Source organism: Canis lupus, chromosome 2 (genome assembly GCF_048164855.1).
Source record: "Canis lupus baileyi chromosome 2, mCanLup2.hap1, whole genome shotgun sequence".
In the NCBI taxonomy this organism is placed as follows: Eukaryota; Metazoa; Chordata; class Mammalia; order Carnivora; family Canidae; genus Canis; species Canis lupus.
Genome location: NC_132839.1, coordinates 25601310 through 25626069, shown reverse-complemented (window position 1 = coordinate 25626069; position 24760 = coordinate 25601310). Strand labels below are relative to the sequence as shown.

At 34.6% G+C, this 24760-nt stretch overlaps 1 protein-coding gene across 17 annotated transcripts in view; it reads left to right on the top strand.

Annotated features, from left to right (window-relative positions):
* Positions 1-24760, top strand: part of XRCC4 (X-ray repair cross complementing 4) — a 251689-nt gene that overhangs the window by 1985 nt on the left and 224944 nt on the right. For 15 of the 17 annotated variants that reach the window (XR_012015024.1, XR_012015029.1, XR_012015025.1 and 12 more), the window contains exons 2-3: positions 12050-12198; positions 18490-18665. Coding sequence is in view for 13 of the 17 variants with exons in the window: in XM_072793103.1 (XP_072649204.1) it covers positions 12060-12198; positions 18490-18665 (315 nt within the window). In the remaining 4 variants the exon portion in view is untranslated. Of the gene's footprint in view, positions 1-11547; positions 11650-12049; positions 12199-18489; positions 18666-24760 lie in introns of all 17 variants that reach the window. The other 2 variants (XM_072793057.1, XM_072793068.1) reach the window with 1 other exon arrangement.

The window sequence follows — 24760 nt, the reverse complement described above, 5'->3', positions numbered from 1 at the left end:
CTATTTTCTCTTGAGATCATTCCAGAATGGCTTTTGCTCCCCCCTCCCCCCCCATCCTTTACTTTGTGTCACCAGCTGTCTCCAGGTGTTGATTATTCCCAGTCTTTGCGGTATTTGAGCCATTAGTAACCTTTGACACAGTTATCACTTCCTTGTCCATGTTGTATTTTCTTCACTGATTTCCAGGACATTGCACTCTCTTGGTTTTCCTTCTGTAACCGTCTTCCTTCTATTCTTTCTGATCTCTCATTGTTGAAGTGTTCCAGGGCTCAATCTTTGCTTCTTTTCCTCTTTCTACACTTCCTTTTGAGGATATCATCAAGTCTTAATGACTTTTTAAAATATATTTTTAAAAGATTTTATTTATTTATTTATTCATGAGAGACACAGAAAGAGGCAGAGACATAGGCAGAGAGAGAAGTAGGCTCCATGCAAGGAGCCAATGTAGGACTGGATCCCAGGACCCCGAGGTCATGATCTGAGCCAAAGGCAGATGCTCAGCCTCTGAGCCACCCAGGTGCCCCATGAATCATTTTATACAAAGTATTAATACAGGATAGCACATTATTCTTAAAAGGAAAATGGCCTCTTAGTTCCCTCCCTGAACTCCAGACTCACGTATACATTTGCCTACCTCTGCATCTCCATTTGTTTATTTAAAGTAATTGCAAACCCACATGGCACAAACTGAACTCCTTTTCCCCCAAACCTGTCCCATTCTTTTTCATCTCAGATGCTGGCTGCTCTATTCAGCCAGTTGCTCAAAGCTAAGTGTTCGGAGTCATTCTTGACTCTACTTTCTCTTATATTCCACCAAATCCATCAGCAAATCCATTGTTGACTCTCTCCATAAAATATATATAGAATTTAACCGTTTGCTACTATTTCTGCTGTTAGTACATTGATCCTCTGTTTCTGGGATGTCTGTTTTAACTCTTATGATTTCTTGCTTGGATTAACAGTAATAGGGTTCCAGCTGGTCTCCTTAACTTTCTTCAATCCTTGCTTCTGTACAATCTATTTTCACACAATAGCCAGAATGAAACTTTTTAAATGCAAGTAAGAAATTGTATTAAGAGGTAAGATTCTAAATGTGACAGATTATCCTAGATTGCATCCTGGAACAGATAAAAGATATTACAGGAAAAAAATGGTAAAATCCAAATAAGTAGCCTGGAGTTTAGTTAGTAGTGATGCACCAATGTTTGTTCCTTTGTTTTGGTAAATGCACTGCAGTAATATAAGAAGTTAATGTTAGAAGAAACTGGGTGAGGTGTATATGGGGGCTGTGTTATCTTTGCAGCTTTCCCATACATTCAGTATTCCTCCCAAATAAAAAGTTTATTAGGAATATAAATTATTTATTTGCTTTAAGACCTTTTATGACTTCTCACTTGATTCACGATAAAAGCTAACATCCTGACTTTGGCCTACAAAACTCTACATGATCTGGTTTCCTGTTACCTCCCTGACTTCTGCCCTTTGTGTTCTCTTTCCTCTCATTCTGTCCCAGCCATACTGGCTGCCTTGTTTCTTAAATACACTAAGCCCACTTCTGCCTTAGGGCCTTTGCACTGGCTGCTTCCTCTGCTTGGAATGCTTTTTCCTAGACATCCACACAACTAAATTTTTCACCTCCTTGATGTATGTGCTCAGATACCACCTTTTCAATAAAGCCTACCTTAACGTCCTATTTAAAATTGTAGCTTTGCAACTATCCCCCTCCTGTCACAGGCCTCTGTATTTCCAGTTTTCTCTATCCTGTTTTATCTTCTCCTTTTACCATAGCACGTATCACCATACTATATATTTTACATATTTGTTATGTGTTTTTTTTGTCATTTATCTATTAAAATACAAATTTTAAAAAGGAAAGAATTATTTGTTTTGTTTCCTTATGTCAAGTTCTAAAGCACTGTCTGATGCATAGAAGGGCACAGGTTTTGGTTGAATGAAGTTGGCTCGGTATTTGAATTTAGTCATCCTTGATTCACAGTCATTGTGAAACACTGAATTGTTTATCATTTCCAGATTTGCTGTTTCTTGTCTCTTAAGCCTTTGCTCATGCAGATTCTTTTTATTTTGTTTATTTTATTTATTCGTGAGAGACAGAAAGAAAGAGACACAGGCAGAGGGAGAAGCAAGCTCCATGCAGGGAGTCCGACACGGGACCTGATCCCGGGACCCCAGAATCATGCCCTGAGCCAAAGGCAGACGCTCAAGCGCTGAGCAACCCAGGCTGCCCCAACTCATGCAGGTTCTTCTGCATTTTCTATCTCTCCTTTTCACATTTTAAGATTCATATCAGGTATAACTCAAGGAAGCCTTCCCCGAAATATCAGGCTGGCTTACATGTACTCCTCACAGGAGGTACCACCCTGCCTCTGCACTTGACAAGCATGTAAGATAATTATTTTGGGGTATTTTTGTCTCACTAGAGAGCTGGAAATGTGTCTTATTCATTCTGGGGATATCAAAGCCTGGTACATAGAGAGCAGCCAGTGAATGTTTTAGTGCACTGATGGCATGACCAAAGTCACTCCGCTATGAAGTGGTAGAGTTTTGATTTCAAGCTGAATCTTCTGAGTCTAAAATCAATGGTCTATTTGCTATACCTTGTTTTCTAGGAAAAAGGTGGCTGTGCTTAAAATAGTAGAAGGATACTTTTTGTACAGGTAGGAGGTAATCATTTTATAGTCCAGGGCAATTTGTTCCTCGTCATTTGTGAAGCTGGCAGTGCTTAAGAGAACGTGAGTTGTGCTTTTTTTTTTTTCCTAAGACATTGGCTGAAAAAGATGAATAGAGGATTATAGTCAGGAGTTTTTAATGTTGATGAGACTCTGGGAGAACACCATTTGATTTCTATTGCCTCAAAGGAGAAATCCATGCTGTAATTCCAAATTGCTCATGAGGCATCCATGCTTTTGCTAGATGATAGTACTACCATTAGCTTTAAATTAAACCTTTGGTTGTATGCCATTGAGAAATCCTGGGCTATTTTCAAGATATTGCAAAGATTTTTCTCACAATGATATGGAAATTTATTATTAAGGTTAAGTTAAAGATAATTAATTTGTTATATAATTTCTGATACTCGGCACAAAAATTAGGTAAACTAATTTTGCATTTAAAACACTGTTTAGGGATCCCTGGGTGGCGCAGCGGTTTAGTGCCTGCCTTTGGCCCAGGGCGCGATCCTGGAGACCCAGGATCGAGTCCCACGTCAGGCTCCCGGTGCATGGAGCCTGCTTCTCCCTCTGCCTATGTCTCTGCCTCTCTCTCTCTGTGTGACTATCATAAATAAATGAAAAAAAAATTAAAAAAAATAAAATAAAACACTGTTTATTAGCCGGCCTAATCTTGTACGTGGTGGAAGGGTTATTTCTTTATTTTGTCAATACTGTATTTGAGGAACAGAAAATTTAAATAAATAAATAAATAAATAAAACACTGCTTAGGGGATCCCTGGGTGGCTCAGTGATTTAGCGCCTGCCTTCTGCCCAGGGCGTGATCCTCGAGACCCGGGATTGAGTCCCACGTTGGGCTCCCTGCACAGAGCCTGCTTCTCCCTCTACCTGGGTCTCTGCCTGTCTCTCTCTGTGTGTATGTGTGTGTGTGTGTCTCATGAATAAATAAAATCTTAAAAAAAATAAAACACTTTAATCATAGATAATGAACTAGACTTCTAACTACCTTTTATGGTAAGCATTCTGAATTTGAACTATACTCTGAATTTCAACTATACACTGAATATTATCACTGATGTAGTCCATAAACCAATCTTTTTGTAATGTTGAATAGCCTTTAAGACTAAAAGAAAAGGAAATAATTTAATCCTATAAATTCTGAAAAAGCTTCAGCAGCTTTCAACCCCAGCAGTGGGGTTGAAAGTGATGATTAGGCTTGGGATTAAGTAATCAAAAACAACTATTTCTAAATTTGTGCCTTATTTCTTTGAACTTTAATAACCATATTGAAATGTCCAAAACGTTGAAATAAACAACAGTCTGGTCTTTTGTGTGAGAGGATGCTGTTAGCTTACTTGTAGTTTTATCTGAACAGTTAACAAGAATTTTATTGAATAAAGACTTTGCTCAATTGGAACAGAAGCAAGTGGCTGCTAAGAAATAAGATGCAGCCATTGTTGAGATTCATCAAAGTCTTGACAGTATAAATATTGACATGCTGAGATATGTCAATATTTACCACAGAATTTGGAAGTTGCCAAGTTCCTGTTTAAGAAATATGACCCTAGCATTGAACACAGTATATCAATAAATAAGGAACATGTCCAATGAACAGCTGCTCAGAGAAAGTAGGATAACATCTGTCTAAACTTTGGAGCACTTAAATTAAAAAAAAAATTATTGACAGTTCTTTGGTAATTTGTAGGTAGATGCTTGTATAAATAGTATACTTATATAGTTCCATATGTGGACTTACCAGGTTTTTAAAAAATGACAGCATGGTTACAATGTAATTTTGTAAATTAGTTGTGCAATGATACTCCTCTATAAATTGAATAAAAAAGCTCTTGCCTTAATACTGTGTTTAGGAACCAACTTCATCATTTTACACATTATTACAAAAATGAGCTCAAGTCAAGACTTACAGATTACTTTTGGGAACTGATATTTATGCTCTGAGAATTTAGCAATGGAGAAAACAAGTTTCTGAAGTTTAAATGTGATAAGAAAATTTGTTTTGATTGACAGTTCTATCTCAGAAGAAAATGAGTGGATTAAAGAGCAAGTAAAGTTGATATATTTGCTATCACAGATCATAAAGTTGATATCATGAAGCTGATACCACAGATCACCACTGTTAATTCCTGTATGAATATCACTAGTTGAAGCTTTTTTTTATCAAGTCATTGGAACCATACAAACGGTCTTAAATGTCTGTTCTGCAGACATTTAGAAGAATTTAAACTGAGTGTTCTTTGAAGGATCATGCTAAAACAGGCCTCGAAGAGCATAAACTATGAGTATCAATCAGGACTGGTCCTCTCATTGCTTTTCTTTTCTAATACTAGAGATCACATGTTTAAGTTTATATGGTGAAGAATGGAGGCAACGTATAATCGAGGTCCTATATCCTGCCAGGAGCTATATTTATTTCTCTAAATATCTTATAAACATGAAAAAAAATTGTAGAGGTTCAGAGAAGGCTTTTAATATATTCTTTTGAGTATATATATATACTCAAAAGAATATATTAAAGATGGAAGGGAAAGAATTGTAAAGTTTAAATTGAGCAGATGCTTCTTTTAAGAAAGCATTTGCCAATATTTTGAGGTAAGCTTTGGAGTTTTAAGGAGAAAACATTAAACTTATTAATTAGTGAGTTTTAGAACTTTGAAACCTTTTTTTTTTTTTTTTTTTTGCCATGTAATCAAGACTTTGAACCTTTGTTTCAAATATGCGTTTTTCTTTTTCTAAAATCATTAGGGCCTTATGGAAAATATTCACCAGTTGTCTTCTTAAACCACCTGTTACCGTTTTTTTTTTTTTTTTTTTTATCATGGAGTGATAACAGATTTGCCCTGTGCTTTCAAAATGTCCTGTGTTTTAGATTTGATGAGAGTGTCAGCATATTAAGCTGAAAGTGTAAAACTTCCTGTTTGATGTTGAATATTATGAGTTTAATACAGTTTCCCAAAGTTTGATACTCATGCGACTAATGGAATACACACATTGCTGACTTACAGCTGTTTTACAGGTACTATGAGATAACTTAGGTTTAAAGAATTAAATAATTTGCTGGGGTCCACATAACCCAGGAATGACAGTGAGGATTCATACTGAAGTCTGACTAGTTCCAAAGCCTGAAACAAGGTAGCAAACAGAGAGGAATTTCGCAGCTTAGTACCTAAAATATCTATGGTTAGATCTAGATTCTGGTGTTGTTGGAATCAGATCTGAGCTGCTGCCCACACTTGAGTTTCACTTTCTGCTCTGTTGCTTTAGCTGTCAGCAGCTTCAGGCTCACAGTGCTAAAGCATCAGATCCAGTAGAGAAGAATCTATATTCTAAAGTCTGGGAATTAGGGTTCGGTGGTCTTCGTTGTCCTAATTAGAGTCATGTGCTCATCATTTCTGGGGCGGTCACCGGTGCATTACGTACCAGTAGTTGAGGTGTAATGTTTATCAGATAAATACTATTTACTAGAGTCAACACTGCTCAATATTTCTTAAACAGGCTCCTAAGTTTCAAGTATTGAAATTTAAGAATAAATTTCTAATAAATGATTTTGTTTCACAGTATAATCAGCCTGATGGTCAAATTACAATTATTGAACTATATTTGTATGTTTTATTGTAGAACATTTCAAACATACATAAAAGGTAGAACATAATGGATTCCAATGTACCCATCACCTAGCACAAGAATTATCAACTCATGAAATCTTTTGCTTTTTATCTTGGAACATCCTTCCACTAGAGTCCAAAATATGTTCAGGGATGTGGTTGAAAATGACTTGGAGTCAAAAATTGTGGCATAGGAAATAAATATATAATTATTCCTCCAATTTGGAATGTGTTGTTTATAACTTAACTATCATTCAAAACATGTGAAATTGCCATTTTTTTGTAGATTAAAAATTGGCAGTTGTATATAGTCCCTAAATATTTTTGAATGGCTGAGTCAGGTAGTGTCACCAGTTGAGATGATTCTTCTCAGGATTAACTCATTTGTACCCCAATCTTATCATTCATCCCGTTTGCCATCAGAAATAGGCAGATAAATGGGCACAGTTGTAAGTAAATGGGTTTGTGTGTGGGGGAAAAAGTACAGTACAAGTCCTGTTTCTTTTCTACAAGTGCTTTTTGTTACATTTCAGTTCTGAGCAGCACATTTTTCAAGTAGAAAAGACTGTATATACACTTAACTGATGGTGTTTCATAGGAACACTCTTCTCACTTTTCTGAAATTAAGATACAAGAGAGGTGTCAAAATTTCACAGCTTAAGAAATCATAATGACTAAATTCTTAATGAAAAGACTGTTCAGCTAATGCTATGTTTCAGGTATTATCTCTTCAGTTCTGTTAAGTGTCATTCTCACATGAAACTGCAGTTAGGACTGAAGTGTTCTTGTGAAGGTTTAGAAAGTTTCCAAAATGATGAGTGTACTCTCATCCTTTCTGCCAAGTTTATTTGTAATTAAGAGTGTCCATTTGATGAAAACAGAAAGGAAGTCTTAGAACTTTGGGTCCAATTTTCAGGGCATTTTGGATTTAGGCATTAGATTTTATGTGGAAGATTTATTCAGGTCATTTTGTTGTTTTAAAATACTTAGTTCATTGGGTAAAGAAAAAGGAGAGGAAGTGAACTTTAAATGAATCACTGAAACTAATGATTATTAATGGTATTTGTAAATGATAAGCAGAGGAAATGAGTAGTAATATGATATTTGGAATGATAGCAGCTGGCATTCCACAGTCATAAGAGGTAATTGAGAATGGACTATGACCATAGCAAAAATGCTTTAATTTGTAGACATATTAAAATATGCTTTTTTCATGAAGCATGAGACTATCAGTTTAATGTCTAACTTGAATATCAGCTATACTTTACAAGTTTTTGAACAAGATTATGTCTCTAGTCTTAAATATATTTTACTCTTACTTTAGGTGACTGTCCATCCTAATTTGCCTGGGATTGGGAGGTTTCCTGGACATAGGACTTTTAATGTTGACCAAGAAAAATCTCAGGGAAATCTGGACAGCTGGTCACCTTACTTTCATTTCTAAATTAATAGAATGGAGGTAATATTGACATGATTAGAAAAGTATTTAATAATACTATAAATTCTTTACCTTTAAAGTTTAGATAATTGGAACATGAAAATAATCTTTCAAGAAAGCATTTCTTCTATAGAAAGCTTGAAATATTTGTGTAATTGCTTTGGAAATTTAAAGGTAAACTGATTTTGTGGTCATTTAAGGGAAAAAAAAACCTTATTTTATCCTTTAGTCAGATAGATGATTCCAACCAGCAAGTTGACATGCTATTAATGAAAATGAAAGGGAGGGCAGCCCTGGTGGCTCAGCGGTTTAGTGCCACCTTCGGCCCGGGGCATGATCCTGGGGTCCCGGGATCGAGTCCCACGTTGGGCTCCCTGCATGGAGCCTCCTTCTCCCTCTGCCTGTGTCTTTCTCTCTCTCTGTGTCTCTTATGAATAAATAAAAAATAAAAAAAGAAAGAAAATGAAAGGGAAAAAATAATGAAAATGCCAGGAATAAATTATTAAAAAAAATAGTCAATGTGGGAATTCTGGTAAGATAAACCTTAATAATCAATGCTTTTAAAAAAATACTAAGCAAATAAGAAAATAGTCATTTTTTTTGTACTTAGTTTTCCGAATTGTGTGATGTTTGTCTTATTAAAATAAATAGCCAGTGGTTGTTGCATAACCCTTTCTTTCCTTTTTATCTAGCAATGTATATGGTCCTACCCTTGAATTTTTATGATAGAACTTTAAAAATAGTTTATTATCATTCTTTTAATTTATAATTTTTATTATTTTTTTAAAAAATAAGGTTAAACAAAATAATATCAGGAATTAAATTACAGACTCTTAACAGTGTGTGCTGTATGCTGATCTTTATTCTGAATTCACTTTAGGTATCAGCCTACTTTTCTGAACAAGGGAGCACTTAAGTTAATTGCTTCATTAGAAACATGCATTTAGTCCTTTCTGATCTGTTAAGTACAACTCCTTGGCATAGCTGCAGAAGTTTGAACACCTGCAGCCCAAGCAGCTTGAAAAGAAGCCGTAACTTAACTATAAAGGAAAATAAAAGAGGCTCAAGTTCAAAATGGTGTTATCAATGATATAGTGTTGTCACTAACTTGAGCTGACCTAAGAGTTGGCTTCTGCACTGCTCCTTATCAGCATCCAAAAGGGCATACAAAATTCTTTGTAAACTAATTTAAAAAGCGTCTTGTTTATTCAGAGGCAACTGTGAATGGTATTTGTTCAGAGTGTAGATCACATCAACTGCATACCAGCCAACAACTTATTTCTCTTCTAAGAAGGAAGCCAAGTATCAAAGACACAGAGTACTAAAGATAAGCTTCTCAATTCTCAACTGTTCTGAGCTCTCAATAAAGCTACTGATGTACAAATTGGGGTGGGACCCAACTGTTTCCACCTGCAGACTTGTCTTAGATCCTTGGCTCTGGCTGGGAGAGGTGCTGATACGAGTGCGACCTTTAGTGCTCTTAGAGAACAAAACACAGGGTTTCTTATGGCCCTAATCAATCAGTCCCTCTAAAGAGGATTCCACCCCTTTCTTCGAGTATTCTTGGGGCAGAAAAACTATGGCTGACTATTCCCATTACAGGGCTGCTGAAAGTGAAGAGATCATAGGTTCGCTCTTAAAATTCTTAAAAGACCTGGCAGGTCATCCTTTTTTCCTATGTTTATAATTGGTTCTTAGGTATTTTGTATTTGATATTTAATGAGGTGGTGACTTCAGTAAGTAAAGGAATAAATTTCATTCAAAAGTGGTTCAAATAGTATATTATCAAGAAATTAAAAGTCAGTTAATATGGAGAAAACATTATCCAGGCTACTGAGTCACAAAGTATTTATAGGATATTGAGTGGTCACATTTGGGCTATTCATGTTAAGTGCTTAAACATGACTCACAGGTAGCATCCAAAGTTTCAATTCTGAGTTTCGTAAAGTAATGGAATCTTTAAAATAATACAATTTAACTTTAGCTATAAGTACCTAGGCTTGATCAGAAAATTGGAAAATATTTAAAACAGGAACAATTTGAGATATTGTTAAAACTAATTGATCCCTGGGGATCCCTGGGTGGCTCAGTGGTTTAGCGCCTGCTTTTGGCCCAGGGTGTGATCCTGGAGACCTGGGATCGAGTTCTGCGTTGGGCTCCCTGCATGGAGCCTGCTTCTCCCTCTGTCTGTGTCTCTGCCTCTCTCTCTCTTTCATGAATGAATAAATAAATAAAATATTTAAAAAAAGAAGAAAACTAAACTAATTGATCCCTAAATGTCTTTTTAACATTGTTGAGATTAAAGCCCTCTATATCATTGTGAAAGTAGGATGAAGCATCTGGAATATTGAATGTTAAACTACTTTGTATAATTAGCAGTTTGTCCCTTGTTTCCAGTAAAATAGCAGTGAAACCAATTGCTGTTTTAGAGCAATTCTAAGTGCTGAGTTTTCCTTTCACAAAGTAACATTAATTGCTAACAATAGCCATGTGAGGCACATATAAGAAGAAATAACCTGTGCAAGAGTGTATCTATGTGTATTTGTATATAAATTAGGAGAGAGGCAAGAAGTGGCCTTCATAAGTAGTTTTTATGACCTTCCTCCCCTCTGAAGTTGTGGGTTTTAGGCCTATTAGAATTATATAAGTCTCTAACTATGTGTCTTTTTCAATGATTGGCATTGAAAAATAGTAATACACATTTTCCAGTAATTTTCAAATTTAAGGATTAAAGAGCAAGTGGGTAATAATAAACTATGTTAAGTGCTTTGACTAATTGATTTAAAAGAAAATATTCACAAATGGATAAAGCATTTCAGAAGTAAGCATACTGAGGCAAAAAAGATGTCAACATAGGAAAGATTTTTGACTAAATATTTAAAAATAATTATATTTTTCAGTGATTATGATGTAGTTAAACCTATAAACTTACATATTTTTAACATGTAAACATGTTTTATTGATGTGGCTACAAGTATAGTTATTTTAAACTTGGTCTTTTATTGGGAAGAGTAATAAACAGTCTTCTGTTTACACTTTAGTAGAAGTTAGAATTATTGTTAATTTACCAATTTGGAAATACCTTACACTCTAAATTTTAGATATTTTTTTTCTTTTATTCTGGAAATCGCCCTGCTTCCTTGTGCTTTTTACTGTAAGATACAGCAGCTCTAGCAATCTATAATTAAGCATCCTTCCCACTCCCAGAAGATAGAGATCCGTAGTAAGTTAGTTTTGTTTTGTGAAGAGCTGACAAAGTGGGTTGTTTTTATTTTCATATTCAATTGTGTGAAGAGCTGACAAAGTGAGTTTTTCATATTCAGTTGTTTTTTTTTCATACTCAGTTGTTAATTGAGAAAAATAATATTCTTTATGAGAACGTAATAGTTTTAAATTGAGAAGGCAAATTAAAACTGATTTAAAAATTTGCTCTTGTTAAAACTTATTAATCAATTATCCATGAAGTGGCAATTAATAATTTACTTTTGGATTTTTATAGCATGTTTTATATATATACTGATCTTAAAAATTGAAGCAATTTAATAGTCTTCTCCCCAAATAAAAGATTAAAGACTTTTTTAAAGCTTTTTTTCAGGATTACCTAAGGAAGAGATTCCTGCTGTGTGATTAAAGAATAATTCTCTCTAGCTTTTCATGTCTGAAAGTTTGTTCCTTTGTTTCTGATTTTGACTTTTTATACTGTTTTCGCTTTGCATGTTTGTAATTTTTAGGGTATTTTTGTTATGCATGTTAGCTTCTACAGTTCAACATCTCTTTTTTTTTTTTTTTTTTTTTTCAGTTCAACATCTCTTAATGAAGTGCACGTGGTCAAGGGATGGCTCAGTATTAGAAAAAGTATAGTTAGTTGCTTTGAACCAAATATATGTTGTTTCACGGTTTGGTAAGTTTGAGGTCAATCTGGGCAAGATTCTAGAATAAATTACCAGAAGAATGGTTTTTTAATTCAGATAAGAAGAACCTCTAATCATTAGAAATAAAAGTGGGGTCAGTAAGAAAAGTCTTGACTCTTCATATTGTTAGTTATAGTAACTTTTCTCAGCGTACAACTTGGGCAACTCATCTGCCATTTATGGGCCTCTGTTTTTCTTATCTATAAAAATTATAAATCAGTATTGAACAAAACTATGGTTTACTGAGTTTGGTGGTTGGCTATTGCATGTTTTGTTTTGTTTTACTTATTTCCTTGGTGCTTTGTGTAGCTGAGAGACCGATATACAGAACATCACTATTTCTTAGTCACGATTTCTTGGAAAAATACTAATCTTATTCTTTTATAACAGGTGACCAGAAATGGAGAGAAAAGTAAGCAGAATTTGTCTTGCTTCTGAACCTGACATAATTCATTTTCTTCAAGTGGCTTGGGAGAAAACACTAGCATCTGGTTTTGTTATTACACTTACTGATGGTCAGTCAGCGTGGACCGGGACAGGTAATATTCAAAGCAAATTTTTTAAAAGTAAAATTTCAGTAATGTGCTGTTCTTCAGTCCTCAGTGACACTTCAAATTAGGGTGTTTCTTTACTTAGATGCTGGGTGAAATTAACATGATTGTTGTACTTATTGTTGCTGGCTAATTTACGAGTAGGTTTATAATATTTAATGCCAGTTTCTATAATTAATATTAATAGAAGGATAGAGACATAAGCATGTATCCCACCAAATTCTGATTACTAGATGAGTCTTAATACTTGGAGTTGGTCAGGGTTTTTAAATAATCTCTTTATAGAAAACATAAATAAGACTTTATATAAGTATTTCTTTTTCAAGACCCCAAGGAAATATTGGGAGGCATAGGGAGGTGGGTTGGATGGGCCAAGGGATTGTGTTAGCTTGATGGGAGTGGGGTGGTGGTGATTTTCTTTTTATTTCACACACTTACACTGTTTGAATTATTTTCTAGTGAACATGTATTATATTTGTGACAAAAACAAAATGGAACTCATAGCCTAAAATTTTGTAAGCCAAGGTTCAAATCAATATGTGGGATTTTGGCTATTATTTCATGATGTAGACTTTAAATATTTTGTATTTTTGGCAGTGCTCTTTTAAAAAGTCTAATGGCTCTGAAGTTATTTATAGAATATGACAGGTATAAAGTGAAAATATATAGATTTATATTTTGATCATACAGTGAAATTTTCATTCTTTTAAAGGATTTTTTGAAAGATTTGAAAAACTATAGTTATGCAACAGTCATTTCTAGAGTTATGTTGTAAATAATATTTAGTTAAAATAATTTTGTCATGTTAATTTACTACCATTTATATCTTCTATCAATTTTGAAATATTCCCTAAAACTTGTTAGTCTAATTACTATATCATCTTTTAAAATTACATGGTGAGGTTTTGTTTCATTCTTGGAAGTTACAAGTTCGGTTACACAGTACAAACAATTATACTTACAGCATTTTATAAGAAGTTCTTCTTTTATTGACAGAGATCAAGGAATGCTGATTTAAGTATTAATAAAATAAGTTTCAAGGATAATGTTTGTAGTGCCTGTTACGGTATCTGTTTAGGCTGTAAACTTCCATTTAAGAGAAATCAGTTGTTTCTTGATTGTTGCCATGTAGGAGTGAAAGAAAATGTTCAGGTTAGCTATGTGTGTGCTGAAGGTGTACCCAGGTGGCAATAGCTCTATTTTGGAAAGGGGGTGCATGGGGCTGAAGATAATGGCAATAGGTTAATGCCAGTTGTCTGGAGAGAAGAGCAGTTCCAACTACACTACAGCCCAAGAGGCAGGTCCTAGGTGAAGTGGTGGCTCATATGTAAGGAATACTATCTTTATAACATAGACATTCTCAGCTGAAAAATGACTTATTATATATATCAGTTATGATTAGACAGATGACCTTGAGATGCTTTAAGGGCCTTAATTAGCAAAAGAAAATATTAAATTCTAATTTAGTTGGTAAACCTCGTTTACCAAAGCAGAGAACAATAATATGTTGTTTGAATTTTTTTTTTATCATTAAGGATTGGGAATAAAAGAATACACAGATTAACTCTTAAATTTTGATTTAACCAGAAATTTAAGTTTACTTTACATTTATGGAACGCTTTGTGTACATCATACAAAATGTGCTGGCAGTTGTTCTTAGTATTATGAATATTGTTTCACTAGATTCATTAGGAGCGAGGAATGCACTTGATTTGTCTGTCACTCATTCTTGATAAGTATCTATACCAGTGCCTGGGACCTACATGCAATAGGTATTTAATAACGATATTAAAGGGTTTTTTTTTTTTTTCCAACGATTTTAAAGTTTTAAATCTCACAAATGTTTTATGTATCTTTCATTATTTCTATTTTCTTGTATAAATTTCAGGGAGGAAATATCAAACCAAATAATATAACATTGTTTCCATGTTTAGTTAAAGCTTATTACATAAATATGATTTGGTTTGGCACTTTATAGATAGACAGTAACATGATTAAGAACATTGAAACAATTATATAATTGAAACATGAAAATGAATTTCCTTCCTATACCTCATCCTGTTTTTTTTTTTTTTTGTACAACTTTTTGATTGCTGCAACCTTCAATTTGGATAATTTTTTTCTCTTTTCATTTGAGTGAAATTAAAAGGATGTGGGGTTCCTTTTAATCTCCCACACACTTAAATTCACTGATTTCTTTTCCATTAGTAATGTTTTATCTAATGAATGTTTTGAGGTGTAATTATCATGTGGTCTATCATCACTTCAACATTATAGAGGGTGGTATTGCAGAGTTAAGTCACAAACGTAGGTTAATGATTGATGACTATTATGTGACCTTTATAAGTCTATCAGTCAGCAGTAGGAAACTTCTATCACCCATCTCTGGAGTAGTTCATTGAAAAGTAAACTTTATTAATACATTTATTATCAGGTAATTATATCCATTTATATTTGTTCTACATATGGATATGTGACAGAGTTCAGAGAAAAGAGGATTTTTAATAAATGCAGTAAGGTAGGTCCATGCTGTGATACCAGCAAGATTCCTAATGGGATGATAGCACTGTCTTCAAAGCACTAGCACAAACTTAGGCCATGCACAGTCTTTGGTGCATTATACTTAAGAATCCAAAAGAAAAAAAAAAACCTTCTTTCCTTACTTACATCTTCATCTACCCACAAATAGTGTTAAAATTATGCTTTCTTGGATTCTGTGTGTCTGAGAACAATTCCTTGGTTTTTGGTCATGTTGGCCTGCTCACTTTTTATGCTGTTATTATGTGGTTCAGCTGTATCCTTGCTGAATTTTATTATTTCCATGGCTTTTATTTCTGGTCACCAAAGTTTTTGGAGCATTGAATGCTTACAGCTGTGCTTCTTCCAGATGTTCTTCGCACAAAATTCAAAACTGGTGACCAAGTTGTTTTTCCAGGACTGAGTTTCTAAATGGGCAGTCAAAATTTCACATTTACTATTAATAGAAATATTCAAGTAAATTTTTTCTTAATTTTTTCTCACAGTTTTTAAAGGGGAAATATAAATAGAAAATTTTCTTTCATATGTTTTTCCTCTTAAAAATGAAATATTTTTATTCCATAATAATAGAACATCATTCACAGATGGTGTAATGTAAGAGAATATCTAAGCTATCAGCACTTGAATCTAGGCTGCATAAGGCTAGAATTTCTGTTTGCTAAACTTTTATATCCTTGGTGCCTAGAATAGTACTTGACATGTCATAGATGCTGAGTAAGCATGGTTTTGAGTAAGTGAATTGAACCAATAAATTCTATGAAATATTTTCAAATAGTATCTTTCCATTTTAATGAAATTTAGAATGCTTTTCACTGTATATGTTTTATCAGTGGACATACTTCATACTTTATTTCTTTTGTGTCTTTTTTTTTTTAAGATTTATTTATTTGCGAAAGAGAAAGAGAGTGTGCATGTGCAGGGGGAAGAGGGAGAAGCAGGCTCCCCTCTAAGCAGGGAGCCCAATGTGGGTCTCTGGGATCATGACCTGAGCCAAAGGCAGATCCTTAATGTACTGAGGCACCCTCTTGTATTTTCTAATAAGTTTTTATGTAGTTGCATTAAAGATGATTTTACAGATTTATTTCCTATTTCTCTGTGAAGTATTTTCTCTTCTTAGGTATTTATAACTCTTCAGAATTACCCAACACAAAATATGAAATCATTCCTTAAATAGGAAGCATTAGTTTTTATGTTTTTGTTTTGTTTTCAGAAGAGCTAATAGGGTAATTGAAAGGTCAGTAGATTTGATAGTAGCGATCATCTTAAACATGCAACTGCTTCACAAGGAGACAAAATATATGAAGGGATTTTAGAAACTGTAAAATCGCATAAAAGTTCTTATTCTTACCTCTTTTCAAAGTCTGTGTTGAGATCCATATTTCACTATAAGAAATGACCAAAAATGGATAATGTAAAATATATGGATATGTTTCAAAACTCTCCTCCTCTTTTCCAGAAACACTTGATAGCACACAGACCAAGGTATGAGAATCTTATATTTTTAGGGATTCTTTGGTCAAGTTTTCATTGTTTTCTGTAGTATATCTTATTAATGTGTTTTTTTTAATACCATGGAAAGAAATAGTGTTTCCAGGGTCCTACATCTGCCTCACCACAAAACCAAATAACTGAGAGACCATAACTATGAATCCCAGTTTGACCACTATCTATTCCATGACTGTAGACCATTACTTGATCTGAGCCTCAGTTTTATTATTTGAAAAATGAAAATGTCTATCTTTCAATGTTAGAAGGAATAAAATAGATAAATGTAACCTTTAAATATAGAAGTATAGAACCACATGAGTCTTTCATAATTGTAGTAGCCTGGATTGACACAGGAAACCACCCAACCACACACACACATTCCAAACAAATGTTAGATTAAGTCTTGTAATTTTTAAAGCAAACAGATACATTTTAGCTTTTGAATGTGAGAAAGGGAAACCCCTATGTGGCCATCCATAAAAGGTATCTAAAAACCAAAGTGGTTAATGGGAACTAAAACTTAACTATAGGTTCACGGAATATCTGAACTAAATATATGTCTAAATGACTGTGATTGTAGTACCTAAGTGGGGCAGAATGTTGGAATGACAGGCCTTCTAAGGAACTGGAGCTCGGCTCTCAATGTAAAGAAAGGAAACTGAAAGTTATCTTGTTAATGAAATCCTCTTATAAAAGCAAGACAAAATAAGAAAAGACTACTCTCTGGTTTGAAGATGCAGCATAGCATCAAGCTAGTCACTAAGAGTGGATAAAAGTCCAAACAAAAATCACAACCCTAAGTCTGTGTTATGTATGGATGAAGGACAGGGATTTAAGTTTGAACTCTTCGCTTCAAGTGTAAAACCAAGTTAAATTAATTTTCCATGGGGGTGATTGGGTGACAGGCAGTAAGGAGGGCACTTGATGGGATGAGCACTGGGAATTTTACTATATGTTGGCAAATTGAATTTAAATAAAAATAAATGAATAGTAAATAAAATAACAAATACCATCAAAAAAAAAAAAAAAAGAAGAAAGAAATTAACTTTCCATAGCTATTGAAAACTGTAGAGGCTCCAAGAAAGGTAAAAGAGCCACCTTGATTCAAAACTCACCTCCTCTTTTCCAGAAACACTACTCTGGCTAGAAGGGACCCTTATTCAAACATTGCAAAGCATGGAAGGGAAAAACCAGAATGAGAGTGTGTCAGCAGGTAGTAGAAATGGAATTAATACTTCAGGAACCATGCATAAAGACTGATTTGAAAGAGATCTTGAATATGTTTCAAGCCTTCAAGTATTTAAAGGAAGGGTGTGGCAAGAACAGGATATTATGAAAAAATGAGAGAATATCTATTTAGAATTGAGAATATAAAATCAGTAAAAATCTCTGTAGTAAAAAGAAATAGAATCTTTAGGATGCCTGGGTAGCTCAGCAGTTGAGTGTCTTCCTTTGGCCCAGGGCCTGATCCTGGAGTCCTGGAGTCCTGGGATCGAGTCTCCCATCGGGCTCCCTACATGGAGCCTGCTTCCCTCTCTGCCTATGTCTTTGCCTCTGTCTCTCTCTCCGTGTCACTCATGAATAAATAAATAAAATCTTTAAAAAAAAAAGGAATCTCTGTAGATGAATAAAGCATTAACTTTCAATATACCTAGATGAGAGAACTGGAAGCCAGGTCTTTAACATGTGTGTATGTCCAACAGGCGACACTCAATAAATATTAATTCCCTTCTCTTTTGTTCCTCATCATCTACCATCATCCACCTTCTTTGTTTTTTGGCACATAATGAGATGAGAAGAATGAACTCCCATTTTTACTTTAATTTGACTCAGTCCATTAAATAGAAATAGACTAATGTCTTTAATAATTGAGGCAAGAAAGATGTTATAAAATACTAAACTAATTAATCATTATAAGAAATAATTTATCTGGCTTTGACCTAGTAGCAAATATACAAGATTACAAGATGGTAGTTTTTCTTGTAATTTATAATGCATGTATTTCATCTGAGGACAGAGAAAAAAAATGCAAGGAGTCTAATGTTTTTCAGATGAGATTTGAGACTAATGTGTTTCTCAAAAATTGCTAGTTCAGTTATAAGGTATAATTTGACTTAAAAATATGTGGTATGGGGATTGGTTTTACCTTTTGTTTTAATTTCTGTTACGTAAGTGATAAATGAGTAGCAACAGGTAAATAAATACTTTCTCATATTTAGAAATTTCAAAACTTTTTTTAAATGTCTCCCATAGTTTCTGAATCAGAGATTTCCCAAGAAGCCGATGACATGGCATTGGAAAAAGAGAAATATGTTGATGAAGTGAGAAAAGCGTTGGTATCAGGAGGAGGACCAGCTGGTTCATACAAGTTTGATTTTTCTAGAGAGTCTTGTCATTTCTCCTTTGAGAAAAATCTGAAAGAAGTTTCAGTAAGTAAAACTTTCCATAATATTTTAAGTGGCAAAATGTCAGAGTACTTATTGAGGAATTATCTTAAGTAACTAGCTTATTATTCCCAGAATACCTGGGTAATAGAAGTGTGAAAAGTACTTGGTTTCCAAGTTGGAAGAATGCTTCTTCATTCAATGTTACAGTCATTAAATGCTTCATACTGATGAATTGTGAAAAATAATATTTGGAAAATATATTTGTTTTTAGTGCTTTAAAAATAAGTATTATAGACATAATTATATGAACGAGCAGTTCTGCAAATTGGGGTCAGAAACTTTAGACCAATGAGGCAAGGTTTATTGTAATAAGTTTTGGGAAATGCTGATCTTAAGAAATAAGGTAATTTATTTACCATTGAATATTGAATAATTATAGCTTATTCTCTATAGAATGTATTTGAAATTACAAAATGAGGTAATTAAGTGTATAGTAAGAGATATCATTAGGCATTAAGGTATTTTATTTATATTTCAAACTTATAAATACTAAAATAGAAGTAACTTTCAACCCAAGCTTTTCAAGGCTTGCATGCTTTACAGATAAGGATATCTGCTACTTGTCCTGTTTAGTTCCTATACCAATTCAGATCAAGGTGGGTGGTTTATGTTGGTTTATGTATCAAAAATATTTATCAAAATGTACTGGTTGTATATTTTACCCAAGTTTATGGGATAATTAGAGATTGAATTATTTGCTATTGCCAGTGGTTACCATTCTGATATGAGGTCTATAGTAGAAGAAAGGAAGGGAAATCTTTAGTACATTAAGGTTAGAGACGGTTATTGACAATTTGTGCTGGAACTAAATTGAGTTTAAAAAATTCCTTGAAAATGACTCTAATTCAGAATGATTAAAGGGATTTCAGCAATTAGAGAAACATGTAAAGCAACAGATGGAATCATTATTTTGAAATGTATGTTAACCTATAGAGAATAATACAGAAAGATTGGTTTCAGTAATTATTTCTGTTTAGAAGACACAATTTTTCTACTTAACCTGCCAATTTATGTAAGTTTCAATATGTTGAGATCCTTAAGATGATAATTTAGAATAGGTTAAGAAAGGTTTGAATGGGCTACTGAAATTTTGTTATCACAAAGTATTCTTTGCTATGGCCCAAATTCAATCAGATGATATTATGTACTCTATAAAACTACACTTTCTTTTAATATTTTGAAGCAGATAATTGTCAAATTGGGAGTTAAACCTTTTCCCATTCAACAAGCATTTGTGTGTAAGGACTAACATTTTTTCATGAAGCCAGTCGGTTTTCATCTCTTTTGTGTGCAATGATGCAAAACAAGTTCCAAGTTTGTGAGGTACCTTTTGGAAACCTGAAAGGCTTCTGGTATCTTTGACATGGTGAAGAAGGGGTTTGCTGCATCAGGCTTGCATGGAGTACTTAGCCATGCTTGGGGAATACATCTGATTTTGCTATTTTTGTGAAGAAAGAACTTCAAGTATTCATGACCTACATATTTTACAGTTGGCTTGGCATGAATTAGCATTAAAAACTGGGACAATTATCCTAAAAGATATCTTGCTTACCACCCTGAACGTAATCAACTTTGTTGAGACAGAACCACGAACCACTACCTATTCCGTAGGTTTTCTCAAGAAGTGGAAAACAGAATGAGAGATTCTCAGTAACTGCAGAAATGTGTTGGTTCCTTAAAGGAAATGTCTTAAAGTTCTATGCTGCAGTTTAGATCACTGCCTCATTTATCATCTACTAAATTTGCTTAGGAGAGAAAGAAAGGCTACTCTCAGGACAGTTTGACGAGTTTATTCATGACTAGACTTACTTGAGGGATATTTTTGGATATTTGGCTGAAGTAAAAGTATCAGTTTGAGGTGCTGTAGTTGGCCTTATGGAAGCAAATGAAAATCACAAATTCACTTGGCCTAACCACCAGGGAGATCTTTCACTGCTTCAGGATGTGCTTCTGCATGTTGAATCTCAGGGTGACAACATCTAGTAAATCACGCTGCTGGTAAAGATACGCAGATACTGGGAAACATGACAGGACACTTTGTGAGGTGTGTAGTGCTTTGGATGACCTAAAACCTTAAAAGGAATTTGCAATCCTTTCCTTGATGACACAGACATCTGATAGTTGCCAAAAATGATCCCTTACACTTAGAAAAAAAGAAAAGAATGAACATAGATTCATTTCAAAAAGTTGTAGTGAATTGTGTTGTTTGTTGGGTTACTCTCCCTGGACAAAGAATATTCCATGAATCCTAAGTACATTGACTACCAGATTCATACCTCTCAGAATCATGGTTCTTAGGCATTTGCTGCCATCAGTTTAAGAAGTTTTATGTTTTTAATTTTGTACTGGAGATCACTGCATAATTTGAATATTTTGAGTATTTAAGTATTATTATGACTTACTTGGAATTTATATAAGATGTTCTTCTATTAAAAAAAAGAACTTAGAGGCATCTGTCTGGCTCAGCATGTGACTTTTGATCTCTGGGTCATGAGTGGAAGCCCCACATTAGACGTAGAGCTTACTTTAAAAAAAAAAAACTTTTTAAAGGAAGTAACTATTGATATTTGCACTCAAGAAGACTTGTGTTTTGAGAAATACTATCTTGTGTTTTATTAGAGTGAAATGTCAATCCAAAGCAATGAAATATTAAAAACGTATATGTTATACATATTTTGAAGGTAGCATGTACTTAATTTTCATGAGATTGCTTCTGAGCTCGTAATACCCAAAGTTTCATTTATGCTCTAATTAGGTTATTATTATTATTATTTTTTAAGATTTTATTTATTTATTCATGAGAGAGACAGAGAAAAAGAGAGAGGCAGAGACTTAGGCACAGGGAGAAGCAGGCTCCTTGGGGTTGCAAGACCCCAGGATCATGACCTGAGCCAAAGGCAAATGCTCAACCACTGAGCCACCCAAGCATCCCTCTAATTAGTTTTTCTTTGTGGATAACATAGGTGTTTTTATTTTAGCTTAATTCTCATTGGAATAAATGTTGAATGATATGTGAGACATTAACTTTTTTTCTCCATATGGGACAAACTTTCCTGCCTCATCACCAGGGCTCTTCTGTTGGCAATGGATTATTCTAGATGAAAACATACTGATGCAAGCCTTTAGAACTCATTATTTCTTTACTGTAGTAGTAGCTGCATTCAGAAGACTACTTACATACTTTGTGTCACTGTTTTTTCTTTGCCATTCACAATGCATGCTGGTTTTGCAATATATTCTTTGTCACACAAACAATACCTCTTAATAATGTTTTCCATTTTTGCTTTCATGACTTGTTTCTTCAGAAAAAAAAATGTTTATGAGCCATTAAAAAAAGACCTAATAATATTTGATAAAAATAACCTTGGGCTCATTATTTGTTTGCTCATATCTCTGTTTTCTCATCTATCATTTTAAAGTAATTTCTTGTGTTCATTTCAGGTCACCTAGCATACTACAGTTTTATATTTCTAAAAATGGTCCTAATGAAGGAAAGCCATGAATTTTGAAGAACAAATAAAAATGATATACACACACATGAGAATTGGCTACAGGTCTCTATTACAAATAAAGTCTATTTTTATTTCCTTTTCCTTTGTCTCCCCTCCCTCTACCATCAGAAACTGAGATACATTTAGGCTGAAAATTTGACAACTTAAGTACCATGGAGGCTTATTCTTCTCTGATTTAAAAATCCAAATAGGCAGTCTTGGGTTAATATGATGGCCATATGATGTTGGAGGTCCAACATCATGATTTTCTAATCATGTTTTTTATATATATATATATCTCCATGAGAGACACAGAGAGAGAGAGGCAGAGATGTAGGCACAGGGAGAGAGGCATGTACTTTCCCTTCACCCTGTGGACTTGGTGTTGTCGCTATTTATATCTGGGGAGCCCGATGTGGGACTCAATCCCCATCCCTAGACCTGGGATCATGCCCTGAACAGAAGGCAGACACACTCAACTGCTGAGCCACCTAGGTGTCCTTTTTTTTATTTTTTAATTTTTTTTTTTTGCCATTTTTAACAGGCAGTTTTTATCTCATGGTTCAAGAAGGCTGCTCTAGCTTCACTGTATGTTCATGTTTTAGGCAGCATGGCTGAGTTAAGGATAAAATAAAGAGCATGTCCATTTTCTTGAAGGCCATCACATAAGGTCATATACATTACTTTTGCTTACATCCCATTGTCCAGAACTAAGTCACAAAGCTTCACCTAGCTGCCAGACAATCTTTAGCTGTGTCCTGTGCCCAGAAATTTCCATTCCTGTGTAAAAAGGTGAAGGAGGGATATTGAGGGACAGCTATCAGTCTCTGCATGTTAACATTTAAGAGATTGAAACATCATTTAGGAGGGCTTACTTTTATTGTTATGGAGGTATTTCTGTAGAATTTCCCTTACAAATAATTGTTTCAGTCATATTTTAGTTCCAAAAATGTTGCAACATATAGTGAGTTACTGGCTAGTTTGTATTTTTATATATTGTCACTTTTTAAGTAAAAAAAAAAATGTATTCCAAGTTCAAATGACTTCCTTACAGTTATTTAATTTTCATTCTCAGTTGTATAAAAATGAGTTCAGTAAGTTAGCTGGGGTACCTGCGTGGCTCAGCGGTTGAGCACCTGCCTTTGGCTCAGGGCATGATACTGGGATCCCGGGATCGAGTTCCGCATCAGGCTCCCTGCGGGAAGCCTGCTTCTCCCTCTGCCCGTGTCTCTGCCTCTCTCTCTCTATCTCTCATGAATAAATAAATAAAATCTTTAAAATAAAAAAATAATAACAAAATAAGCCAAAAGCAGCCAAAGTTGTTTGTAAAAACACTAGTGCAAAATCTTGTATTATTACCACGTGTCCCTGTGGTTTGGGGACTTTGAATTCAAATGGGTGTTTCCACGAAGGCAAAAGAAGCAAAAGCAAAAATGAACTATTGGGACTTCATCAAGATAAGAAGCTTCTGCACAGCAAAGGATACAGTCAACAAAACTAAAAGACAATCTACAGAATGGGAGAAGATATTTGCAAATGACGTATCAGATAAAGGGCTAGTTTCCAAGATCTATAAAGAACTTATTAAACTCAACACCAAAGAAACAAACAATCCAATCATGAAATGGGCAAGAGACATGAACAGAAATCTCACAGAGGAAGATGGCCAACACGCACATGAGAAAATGCTCTGCATCGCTTGCCATCAGGGAAATACAAATTCAAACCACAACGAGATCCCACCTCACACCAGTGAGAATGGGGAAAATTAACAAGGCAGGAAACCACAAATGTTGGAGAGGATGCGGAGAAAAGGGAACCCTCTTACACTGTTGGTGGGAATGTGAAGTGGTGCAGCCACTCTGGAAAACTGTGTGGAGGTTCCTCAAAGAGTTAAAAATAGACCTGCCCTACGACCCAGCAATTGCACTGTTGGGGATTTACCCCAAAGATACAGATGCAATGAAACGCTGGGACACCTGCACCCCGATGTTTCTAACAGCAATGTCCACAATAGCCAAGCTGTGGAAGGAGCCTCGGTGTCCATCGAAAGATGAATGGATAAAGAAGATGTGGTCTATGTATACAATGGAATATTACTCAGTCATTAGAAATAACAAATACCCACCATTTGCTTCAACGTGGATGGAGCTGGAGGGTATTATGCTGAGTGAAATGAGTCAATCAGAGAAGGACAAACATATGTTCTCATTCATTTGGGGAATATAAATAATAGTGAAAGGGAATAGAAGGGAAGGGAGAAGAAATGGGTAGGAAATATAAGAAAGGGAGACAGAACATAAAGACTCCTAACTCTGGGTAACGAACTGGGGGTGGTGGAAGGGGAGGAGGGTGGGGGGTGGGGGTGAATGGGTGATGGGCACTGAGGGGGGGCACTTGACGGGATGAGCACTGGGTATTATTCTGTATGTTGGCAAATTGAACACCAATAAAAAATAAATTTATTATTAAAAAGAAAACAAATGGTGTTTCCAGATGAAATATCAGAATTTGAGCATTTATTATGATCCTCTGTGAAAGACTTTGTCAAAAATAGTAATGGCTTTCAGATTTGTTGGGAGTATG